The 12,670-nt window shown below is 38.6% G+C and overlaps 1 protein-coding gene across 1 annotated transcript in view; it reads right to left on the minus strand.

The window, feature by feature from the left end:
• The window catches only part of LOC126419228 (bromodomain-containing protein DDB_G0280777-like), a 360,686-nt gene that overhangs the window by 130,913 nt on the left and 217,103 nt on the right, over positions 1 to 12,670 (minus strand). Inside the window, exon 10 of the mRNA XM_050086365.1 lies at positions 7,148 to 7,627. Coding sequence (XP_049942322.1) covers positions 7,148 to 7,627 — 480 coding nt within the window. The remainder of the gene's footprint in view (positions 1 to 7,147; positions 7,628 to 12,670) is intronic.

Here is a 12,670-nt window from a genome sequence, read left to right on the forward strand (position 1 = left end):
TGTGAACCAAATCGTGAACTGACTCCAACAGGCAAAATTAAACATCCTGCACCCAACATTATCGCACATTGGGTTTCCGCTGCCTGGAGGTGCATCAAAGCACCAATGATTGTAAAATCATTCAAGAAACGCTGTATTTCAAATACTCTGGATGGCAGTGAAGATGATGTGCTCTGGAACTACACTGAGGATGGCAGGGAAGGAGGAAATGAATCTACTTCTGATATAGGCTCTTCCAAGGATTCCAGTAATGATGACATTAGTGAATAATGATGAGTAATGCCTGCAATTTACAGTATGTTTCTTTGTATGTCATATAGGTAATCAAGTTAGGCATTCTTTTTTAATAATAAAAATGTCACTTATTACCATAATGAGTAACTTAAAAATAAATTATTGTTATTTTTTATAGTTCATGTATACATTCACTACTTTTTGACATAAAGTTAGCATTGTAAAATAAATTTCAACAATAGAAAAATACCCTACCAGTGATGTGCCAAAATTACTGTTTTTTATTAATTTAATTTTTAAAATTGGGGTACGCATTACATTCGATGGAGCATTAGATTCACATAAATATGGTATATCATTATATCGTTGATAATACTGGTTTTATGGGCAATAGGCTGTGGTCTAACACATGTTATTGAACCCAAAATTTTGTCTACTTCTGCAGAAGACATCCTCAGGGGCTATAAAGATATATTTAATTTTCAAACATAAATTTATTTAGTCAACTGAAACAGCTGAATTGTTTATTGACGACTACCAATGGTTGAGTTGTGACATCATGCGATTACTGCCCAAGATTGCAGCATTGTGTCAACATGTTTCATGGAACTTGTATAGGAGAAAAGATGACACTGTTTGATTAATTAAGCACTAAGGTTGTGACACAGCAGATGGATTCTTATCATCTGTTATGTTCTTCTACACCCATAAATAATGAATTTTTTCACTAATTCTTATTTTCAGTACATTTATCTGTTGGCAAGTAACACCCACATAAAAATCTCAATTTTTAAAATTTTTCTTAAATTTATTATTCAGATTCTCATTCCAAGTGTTCTTATTCCTTTTGTGTAATTACTTCTCGTTAGGGCATAGTTAATTAAAAGTTACAGGTAATTAGACTTGATGGTGCAGTCTGCTACATGCAAAAGCCTGTGAACCAGTACTCATACCTGAGAAGGACCACCCACACCATTTGAAAGCTAAGCATTGTGGCTTTCCTGTAAAGTATTTTAAATTAGCTAAAACTAATTATCTTCTGCAGTAATTAACATCAAGGGTTACAAGCAGACTCATTTTCCATTGCAGTTTTTTTTAACAATGAATGTTAGTTTCCAAACATTGACTACATATCTTTTTTACCTTAATTTGTCTGCAAAAAATCATATACAGCATTAGTTGATTAACGCATCAATTAATAATTTCAGATAATTTATTCTCATTTGCAATGAGGCACTCATTCATATAAATAAGGGGATTCACAATGTGTAAGGATAATAGACCCTATATTTATCAAAATTTCTGACCAACATCATTTTCTGTAAATCAAAAATCTTGTAGTTCATAAAAATCAGTAAAATCCAACTTAGCCAAATTTCAAAGCATTATGTAGTTTTCAAAATAACTGTTTGTTCTTATGCCTATCTACAAGTAGTCGGATGTCACCAAAAACTGCCAGTCCATGGTTTGAAAATGTGTGTTGTATACACCCTCAGTGTTAGCCCATGCAACAAATTTGTTCATTCTGTATGTAAAAATTTGGACACCAAATGGACTGTGTTAGATCAACAACTACTGTGAAATGTTATTGTCACAGAAGTGATCTGTTGTTGGACATGATGATGCTAATTATGGACTGTGATAATCAAACCAACAAAGTCTAAACATTTGTTCAATAAATAAATGCAAGACTGTGTTAATTGTGAGCAAGACTGTGTTAATTGTGAACTGTGATGATTTCATATTAATGTGCACTGTTTGTTCTGTACCACAACAGAACAATTAACTTTGCAGCTGTAATTGTGGGTGCGTATTCTGGAAAGTGGTGCTAATAATTTCTCATAAAAACAAGTCATTGTGTTTAATAACTGAACTTTGAAAGGAATGAAATTGGTGTGTTGATGTCATATGAAAAATGGTGTTGTATACATCTTTAAGCAAACACCACCCAATACTCATTTAAACTTTCAGCTTCACAGTGATCAAGATCAGTGCTGCCAAGAACAAGGCTACAAAATCAAGGGTGGTTCCATCACATGTGGTGTTCTGTGGTTTTGGAGCACTTTGCAGTGAAAGTGTTGTGTGAAAGAACTCTCTGTGGAGGTCAACATCTAGGAAGCAGCAAGTTAGATTGAGGAGGACCAGGTGAAGCTCATGTGAATGAAGGTGATAGGGTTGTGAAGGAATGAGGATAGGGTGTTTTGGCCCCGAGTCCAGATCATGAAGATACTATAAATGAATCTGAACACCTGTCTCATGGCTCCATCCACAACCAAGTAAAACTAACTAAGCACCAACAGTACCTGTATTTTGACAGTTGCCATCTCTTCCACACTAAAAAATTCCTCCCTTACAGCCTGGCAACCTGTGGATGATGTATTTGCAGCAACAGGAACTCCCTTCCTTAGAATGCTAAAGGTTCTATGAGGGGCTTCATTGGCAGACACTTCTCTCCAAACATAGTCCACAAGCATATTTCCCATGCCATATCCTCACACATCAACAATCCTTCCCCCACCACCCAAGAATCAGATACAAAGGAGCACTGCACTTGTCATCCAATGTCATCATAGACTGGAACAACTGAACCATATTCTTATTCTCTAGCATCATACCCTTAAATGAGGGACATCCTGTCCAAGATCCTTCCCACCACTTGTAAATTGGTGTTTCATTGCCCACCCCACATATACAAAATCCTAGCCCATCCCTATGCCATTCCTACTCCCAACTACTTGTCACAAGGATCATATCCCTGTGGAAGACTCTGATACCTGCGAAATCCAGCTACTCAGCATTTCATACTCCAGTTCTGTCACAGACTTATCCTATACCGCCAGAGATGGGGCCACCTGCGAAACATGCCATGTCATATGTCAACCCTGCTGCACACAATGGACAGCTTCTTACGCCAGTATGGCTACCAACCAGTTGTCCACAATGATGAATGGCCACAGATAAATAGTTGTCAAGAATAAATTTAATATCTGGTGGCACAACATGCAGCTGAGCATAACATGCTCACTTCCAATGGCTGCTTCACAATCCAAGCCATCTGGATTCTTCCATATGCTACTGGCTTCTCTGGACTTCTTCTTCTTCATGTGCCGTCTCCTCTAAGAAGGTTGGCTGTCATCATGGCAATTTCTGATCTTGATTTGGCTGATCTAAGGAGTTCTGACGTTGAACAGTTGTACCAATTTTTTAAATTGTCAATCCAGGATGTCCGTCTTCTACCCCTCGTTCTCTTCCCACAAATTTTCCCTTCTAGTATTATTTGCAATATTTTGTAATTTACTCCCCTAATAACATGGCCTAAATATTGCAGCTTCCTTACTTTAATAATTTTAATTAATTCTTTTTCCTTTCCCATTCTTCTTAGGACATCTTGATTAGTAATCCTCGACACCCAACTAATTCTAAGTATTCTTCTATATGCCCACATTTCAAAAGCTTCTAAACTGTTCATGTCCTTCTTTTTCAATGTCCACGCTTCCATTCCGTATAATAATTTTGAGAATACATAGCATCTTAGCAACCTCTGGACTACACAAGTAGAAATTATCCTTGCAACACATCCTTTGCTCCTGTCATCACCCTAGTCTCAATCTCCAGTAACCCACTGTCCCCACACCCTCCATTTAAGTCTTTCCCTGAGATATTCAATAAGTAATGCAACACATTTTTTTCTGAAAGCAGGTTAGTTTTATTCAGTGTTCCAATGCATCATCCTATTCCCCATTTATTTGTCTACAAAATCCTATTTTCAACATAACCTCCATTTAATGCAACAGCCTTATGCCACCTTACTGGGAGGGCCTATATGCCAGCACGGTACCACTCTACTGGTTGATGTTGGAGCCAGTGTCTTGCTGCATCCATAATATCCCCATCATCTGTGTACTGCTTCCTGCAGAGTATATCCTTCATTGGGCCAACAGTCCAATGAAGTTTTGTGAGCCGCTCTCAGGTGTGCTGACTTGTGTGAAGCCTTGCATTGTCATGGTGAAAGAGAAGTTCATTTGCAATTTTGTGTCGATGAACATGCTGAAGTTATTTCTTCAATTTCCCGAGAGCAGCACAATACACTTCAAAGTTGATTTTTGCAATATGAGGGAGGACATCAAACAGAATATCCCCTGCAGAGTCCCAGAACACTGTCATCACGACTTTACCAGCTGAGAGTGTGGCTTCAAGCTTTTTCTTCTGAGAAGAGGTGGTATGTCATCACTCAACGGGCTGCTGTTTTGTTTCTGTTTTGAAGTGATGAACCCATGTTTCATTTTGTTAGGTGGCGAGGAACCCAGTGTGCACACACCTTTGAGTACCGTATTTACTCGAATCAAAGCTGCACTTTTTTTCCAGTTTTTGTAATCCAAAAACCTGTCTGCGGCCTAGAATCGAGTGCAAAGTAAGCGGAAGTTCTGAAAAATGTTGGTAGGTGCCGCCACAGCTTAACTTCTGCCGTCGAATATATGTAGCGCTACACAGGCAGGTTTTGCAGGCACAAAGATAAATACTGGCGCCAAAATCTCTGCGCCAGTAAATAAATTAAAAAAAAAAAAAGGTGGAAGACGAGCTCTTTTTCTCCGTCCCGAGTTTCGACCACTGCACCTTCATACATTATCCAACGAAGTAAATACAAATTCCGTACTGTTCATCTTCGAATGTAGCAGCATATCAATGTACTACGAAAATCCGACTGGAAAGAATGTTTGAGATGTTTGTCAATATGGCCAACTCTCTGTTCTGAATTTTTTCCTACCCGTGAGAAGAGATGGTTGTTAATAGGAACTATTATGAACTGTGACTCACATGCAGTATTCTCTTCACCATAAGAATAATACGAATATAAACATTTTGCCACGTATTCTTTCATGTTTGCTGCTATCTCATTTAAATTCTGTCTGCCCAATAAACTACGAAACTAGTGTGAGACAACAGCAAACGCGGAAGAATATACATATCATGTCATGTTTATATTCGTATTATTCTTATGCCTAATAGTGATACAGTCAGAAATGAAGCACGGCAATTGACTAGATTTTTAAATCTAAGATGACTCTTATTTCTGTGCTGAATGTAATGTACAAAAGTGGCGTCTGCAAAGATTTTCAAACGGAGAAAAATTTTCACTAAACTCTCATTCAGAACATCTTCTATCATACACAGTCTATTATTTGGCTCTTGTTGATCATTATCAAAGAAAGCAGCAGTGTAAGTAACAACAAATAGCAGTCTCTTGCCATTGTTTCGCTAATGAAACAATTCCTTTCTTTTTTTTTTTATTGTAAGCGGCGGTAGCTCGCACAAAAGCAAGCCATGCTGCGAGCGGCGACAGTTCGTAAATACACAGTATCAGAATGTGACAAACAATGCATGACACAGCACAATAATGCATTTTCAGCTTAGAGTAACGTAAACACCTATAACAAAGAGAACAGCACTTATTAGATCAAAGAAAAATAAGCAATCTATTCAAACCAGACGAAGCACGTGAAAAGGAAGGGTACCCGTATAAATACAGACGGAGCGCCTGATGCATAGCAATGGCTACCTGGTAAAGCTTAACTGCTAAGCTTACGACTCGAACCAAACTACTGTACCTGTATCGTCATTCATTCGACCTAAATTTGGTCTCATATGACAATGGACCAAATTTGTTTCGATATGGAGGTGCGGGCTAAAACTTTTCTCTCCCCTTGAATTTCGTGTCTCAAATTTCAGGTGCGGCTTAGATTCGGGATTTTTTTTTGCCCTTGATTTCGAGTCTCATTTTTCAGGCGTGGCTTAGATTCGAGTGCGGCTTAGATTTGAGTAAATACGGTACCCCAACAAGTGGATGAGTGTGTCAGCACTATCAACAGAGATGTCCAGTTGTGCAGTGATGTGTTTGATTGTGATCCATCAATCATCTCAAATGAAAGTGTCCATGTGATCCAACATTACCGGAGTCACATCGGGCCACTGGCTGGCACGTGGCAGATCGGAGAGGTTTCCTCAACCTCGTTGTGGTGATGAGAGACCTCACCCAACAACTTTCATTCACTGCCAGGTCTCTGTAGACCTTTTGAAAGCACCTACAGATCTCTATGATGCTCAGATTTTGCCACCAAAAGAAACTCAATGATAGCTCTCAGCTTGGAATGCACCTCCTTTACAGATGCCATTTTGAAGGCTATATATAGAGCTGTCCCCTATTGGAACTTCATAAAACTATGGGAGCTGAAGCAACTATGGCCCTTTGTGTGTGTGTGTGTGTGTGTGTGTGTGTGTGTGTTTGTTTCATCTGATGAAGGACTTTGTCTGGTAACTTGGTCTACATTTGACTGTGCATGCCAGTCAATGCCTCCTCTATGTGGTGATCAGCAATCTATCCAAGCTCATATTGTTGTTAATTCATTCTGGATTTCCCATCCTTTGATTTAATCAAGAAATATTTGGAGATTTCTAGTGGGAAGTTTCATAATGTAAAGAGTATAAATGAGTCTCCATTACCAGCAACTCAAAAGCATATGATTCCAGTTGTTAATATAATAAGAAACTGCTGGTATATTTAATCTAGACATGACAAATCCTCTTTTCTCTGAGATTTCCCTCGGCACTCACCTCGTACAATGTAACTGTGTGTGTGTGTGTGTGTGTGTGTGTGTGTGTGTGTGTGTGTGTGGAAAATGTTGTTGAGCTTTTGGACAATCTTGCTTCACCTCCACAGTGAGTGGTTACCTTTATTCCTATTATACTGTACTGCACCCAGGACTCTCCCATACCAAATTAATAACTCGCCACAGACATTTATTTACCATCTATGATTTTCATTTACTTCATAAACTCTACTTAATCCCAGCCAAAATGTATACAACATAGACATAATTAATTATTCAGTAAATATATAGTGGATGATGTTACTTACCACATATATCACTATTGTCACTTAAAGGTTGACTGGAGCTTCTCATTTCCCCAGCTGGTTCATCATCTGTTTGCATGTCTGTAACATGTTCTGTTGGAGCTTCATTTTGACACTGCTGCGGATCGTTCTTGTCCTGCTGGTGCTCCTCCTGTTGCCAAAAGCACTGCTCCTGCAGTGGTTGTAGTTGCTGTTGTTGTTGTTGTTGTTGCTGCTGCAGTTGTTCTGGTGTCTGCAGATCTTGGAGTATATGAGTCTGGTCATCTTGCCTTTGTTCATGTACTTGCTGATGCATAAGATGACTCTGCTCTTGTTCCCCTTGTTGCCCTAAGAGCTGCTTTTGCTGCTGCTGTTGTTGTTCCAGCTGATGCTGACTCTGTGTCTGTACTGGTGTTCTGCTGAATGTGCTAGTTACCTGCTCCATATCTTGTGTTTCCTCCACTTCCATATGGTCTTCAAATAGTGTGATTTCTGATGCAAGAACTGTATAAAAAGCAAATTAAATCCTTAAAATGTGTGAAAAATGTTTAATAGTATGAAACTAATACATGTATCTTTGAAAATAGTTAAATATGTGAATATAATTTTGTTATTTATTGAAAATATGCCTGACTTGATGTTTGATAAAAACTTTAAGCTATATTACCTCTTCATGAAAAGCTCTCAGGTTTCCATTCAGGTTGCAGCATTATCGTACTGTGATGTTTCAATGAGTATCATACTCTTTGTCAGAAGATTATAACTTTTGTCGAATCATGGTGGTATTTTAACACTACCACCTGGGTGGACACCTGAGCGCTATTCATTAGTAATATACACTGGGAGAGTCTACATTCACATATATTACCTCTTATTAAATAAAACTATTCAGGCCTTTGAAAGACAAGAATGTATGGAGCAAAATAATGAGCTTCAATATCTGTGACACTGAGTAAAAATACATTATGAATACAGTCACATGCAAGATATCTTATACATTAAAGAGGAAATACAGGCCATAGTAAACGCAGATGCAGCTGCAAATCAGAAACTGTATTCTAATGTTAGTTGCAATGCAGAAGCCAGACAGCTACAGGATCGACAGCATTAGCTATAAAGGTATATATTTTGTAAAAACTTCTGGAATATGAAGACCATGATTCCAAAGCTTTTAGTTTATTTATGTAACATTTACTTTCTGTGGAAAAGAACAATAAAGGAATCCCACTGAAGATCGTGAAATAGCATCTAAACATGTTTGGGTAAAAAAAAAAAACAGAAATTGTCTTTTGCTCATTGAAGAATGTTTCAAAAGATATTTATGTCGAAAACAAACATGGGCACAAAATTTGAGCTTTCAGAAAGAAAGTGAATACTATTAATACTATTATCTATTTTAATTTGTGGAATTTTATCTTCAGGAGGGACATTAATATAATGCTGGAGTTCCTATGTGCACAACAAACGCATTACAGCATATGCAGGCACATATAAGCTAGCTTTAAATAAAACATATACAGCTAAGAAAATATATTTATTAAATTTCATATCACTAAAATTGTTAAGTTGGAGATACCACACAATATATAACACATACGCAAAAGTACAAGCTGGTCACAGTTGACATATCCCGTCACAACAAAAAGTTTCGAGGCTGGATTTATAAAAAGACGAGAAAAGGTAAGATGACAGTTTCAGTGCTTCAGATGTTCTACATGGTCTCCACCTACTTGATTACAATGCACAATATGTTCATACAAGCATGCAAAACTATTGAAAAAGTCCTTTTTTGGGATGTTGTTCAACTTGAATGTCACAATGGCTTGAATGTCGGTTATGTTATCAAAGTATTGATGCTTCATGTGAATATCTGTTTTTTGTGGTAGATATTGATAAGTCTAATCACCTGGGGTGACTTTTTTCCAGAAAAGAAAAGTCCGCAGTTTGTATTTCAATCAAATCATGGCAGGCATCCACATCTTGTTTTTGTTCAGCAGTCTGGGTATACCGGACAAACTTTGCACACACTTTTCTCTTATTTAAAACATTCTGAAAAATGTCTCGAACAAATGATTTAAGGATGTTGCTCCACTGCAGTTTGGCACACAACACTGACACTCTACGGCTGCATTTGCACTATTTAACTCTGCCTAATCACAACAAGTGGTTGAAAACACATCTGTTGTTTATAATTACTAGTTCAAGCTGCCACCATATCTACGGCACTGATATCACCTATACACCAGGAATAAAATCAGTCTTTGAACTTTCTGTATGGATGGTGTGGAACTTGACCAACCAAGTTTCATCTTTAGATACACTTTGCACTGTCTCTGATTCCATCTTGTAACAGTTAGTGGCTTGTTATTAACATAAGATGACCAGGTTAAAATCAACTGCATTTTATCACAATAAAAAATGAAGAAGAAAGGAGAGGACCATCACCAATTATAAATATATTGTTAACTGGATTATATGCCAAGTTAAACTTGGAAGAACTACTTTCAATCAACATATTCACATTGTTACATTTATTCTACATGAGCCAATTTATAATGTCTGGTGCAAGATATATCAGATGTAACATTTTTTGGTAATGTAGTTGGGATTTTGTCATTAAAATATTAAGAGATTTTCTTTGTTGTAGCCTACATCAGAATTTCTTTCTCTGACATAACTTTGAAATGTGTTGCTTCAGCTTTAGCAAGTGAGCTTAGGCTGGAGGGGGAGGGGGGGGGGGCAGAGAGGGAGAGGGGGGGGGGGGAGAGGGGGGGGGGGGAGAGAGAGAGAGAGAGAGAGAGAGAGAGAGAGAGAGAGAGAGAGAGAGAGAGAGCTAGTATCTTACTAGCCGAGGCAGCATTTGGATTTTTCACTAACTTGGAATCTCAGAAATTGCTTAACTCCTTGTTCAATTATTCTGAACATCATGGCTTAACTAATCAGCTGTATGTTAAGGAAGTCTTTGTGAGCAACAAGTTTCATTCTTGGAATAGACCGTTATCTTTCTTCAAGATGGCGGCACCACGTATAGACATACACAACTGGCCATTAAAATTGCTACACTAAGAAGAAATGCAGATGATAAACGGATATTCATTGGACAAATATATTATACTAGAACTAACATGTGATTACATTTTCACACAATCTGGGTGCATAGATCCTAAGAAATCAGTACCCAGAACAACCACCTCTGGCTGTAATAACGTCCTTGATACGCCTGGGCATTGAGTCAAACAGAGCTTGGATGACGTGTACAGGTACAGCTGCCCATGCAGCTTCAACACGATACCACAGTTCATCAAGAGTAGTGACTAGCGTATTGAGACAAGCCAGTTGGTCGGCCACCATTGACCAGACATTTTCAATTGGAGAGAGATCTGGAGAATGTGCTGGCCAGGGCACCAGTCGAACATTTTCTGTATCGAGAAAGGCCCGTACAGGAACTGCAACATGCGGTCTTGCATTATCCTGCTGAAATGTAGGGTTTCGCAGGGATCAAATGAAGAGTAGAGCCACAGGTTGTAACACATCTGAAGTGTAACGTCCACTGTTCAAAGTGCAATCAATACTGACAAGAGGTGACAGAGACGTGTAACCAATGGCACCCCATACCATCACGCCGGGTGATACGCCAGTATGGTGATGACGAATACACGCTTCCATTGTGCGTTCACCGCGATGTCAAACACGGGTGCGACCTTCATGATGCTGTAAACGGAACCTGGATTCATCCGAAAAAATGATGTTTTGCCATTCTTGTACCCAAGTTTGTCGCTGAGTACACCATCGCAGGCGCTCCTGTCTGTGATGCAGCATCAAGGGTAACCGCAGCCATGGTCTCCGAGCTGATAGTCTATGCTGCTGAAAAATGTCATCGAACTGTTCGTGCAGATGGTTGCTGTCTTACAAACATCCCCATCTGTTGACTCAGGGATCAAGACGTGGCTGCACGATCCATTGCAGCCATGTGGATAAGATGCCTGTCATCTCGACTGCTAGTGATACGAGGCCGTTGGGATCCAGCACGGCGTTCTGTATTACCCTCCTGAACCCACTGATTCCACATTCTGCTAACAGTCATTGGATCTCGACCAATGCGAGCAGCAATTTCGCCATACGATAAACCGCAATCGCGATAGGCTACAAACCGACCTTTATCAAAGTCGGAAATGTGATGGTACGCATTTCTCCTCCTTACACGAGGCATCACAATGATGTTTCACCGGCAATGCCAGTCAACTGCTGTTTGTGTATGAGAAATCGGTTGGAAACTGTCCTCATGTCAGCACGTTGTAGGTGTTGCCACCAGCGCCAACCTTGTGTAAATGCTCTGAAAAGCTAATCATTTCCATATCACAGCATCTTCTTCCTGTCAATTAAATTTCGCATCTGTAGCACATCATCTTTGTGGTGTAGCAATTTTAATGGCCAGTAGTGTACTAATCAACAGATCAGCAGAAAATTACGAGTTTTTAAATCCTGTATGTGTAAAATGTAGTAAGAAGGCGAGAAATGGTGTTAAATTATACCCATGGTAGCAAAAATGGATCCATCGACAATGTTTAAATACTTTAGAAGAAAGAAACATGACTTGTGACTGTGGAAAAGTGCACTGTAGTTATCGTGATATATTGTGTTTACAAAAGGAATATCGAGAAGACTGCGTGACTGCTTCATTAAAATACGATCTTGTGTTAGCCAAACCGTATGTACAGAAGCTTGAAAAAGTGATAGAAGTCAATTCAGTGTGTAATGAAACTATTGTAAATGGGCAAAACGATGACTTCATATGGCCCAAAAAGTTCCATCGTGTTACCCGTAATGAGAACAACTTCAGGTTCCCATTAGCAAATAATTTTGAACTTTTAACTTGTGATGATCCTAAAAGATGTGAAAATAGTGAAAGAAACGAAGTACTTTCACCAAATGCAGAGATTAAGAACCAGTCAAGTACGAAGTCTCATAATAACAAGCAAGGAAATACCAGTACTATAATTAGCAGGGAACATACATATCATGAGAACATGACAACTTCAAGTAAGAAGAACAAAGAAGATATTTGCATGCTCTCAGACAGTCATGGAAAGGGCTTAGCTGTTATCATTTGTAACATGCAATCTATGTTTAAGGTTAGTGGAATAATGAAACCAGGCTCCCTTGAGTGAAATTCTAAAAAAACTGTGAACAGTTTTTGGAGCCTGGAAGAAACTGTTTAATAATCGGGGGTGTTAATGACGTTTATAGGAATGAGGGTAAACTTGCCACGAGAGCACTAAGAAGCACACTGTAGAAAATTACAAATATGAACTTCTATGTTGCAAGTATACCACAAAGACATGATCTGATGGAAAAATCTTGTGTCAACAAAGAAATTGCTGTTACTAATAGAAAATTTGAAAAAATATGCCAAAGCTTCCCGAATGCCACATATGTGGAAAGAAGTCATTTTACCAGGTATGGGCTACACACAAATAAACTTGGAAAAGCATTCATTAGTCGAGAAGTACTTAATGCAGTGTTAACAGTTGAAGACAAGAATTGCCC

The sequence above is a fragment of the Schistocerca serialis genome, chromosome 9, assembly GCF_023864345.2.
Source record: "Schistocerca serialis cubense isolate TAMUIC-IGC-003099 chromosome 9, iqSchSeri2.2, whole genome shotgun sequence".
Classification (NCBI taxonomy): domain Eukaryota; kingdom Metazoa; phylum Arthropoda; class Insecta; order Orthoptera; family Acrididae; genus Schistocerca; species Schistocerca serialis.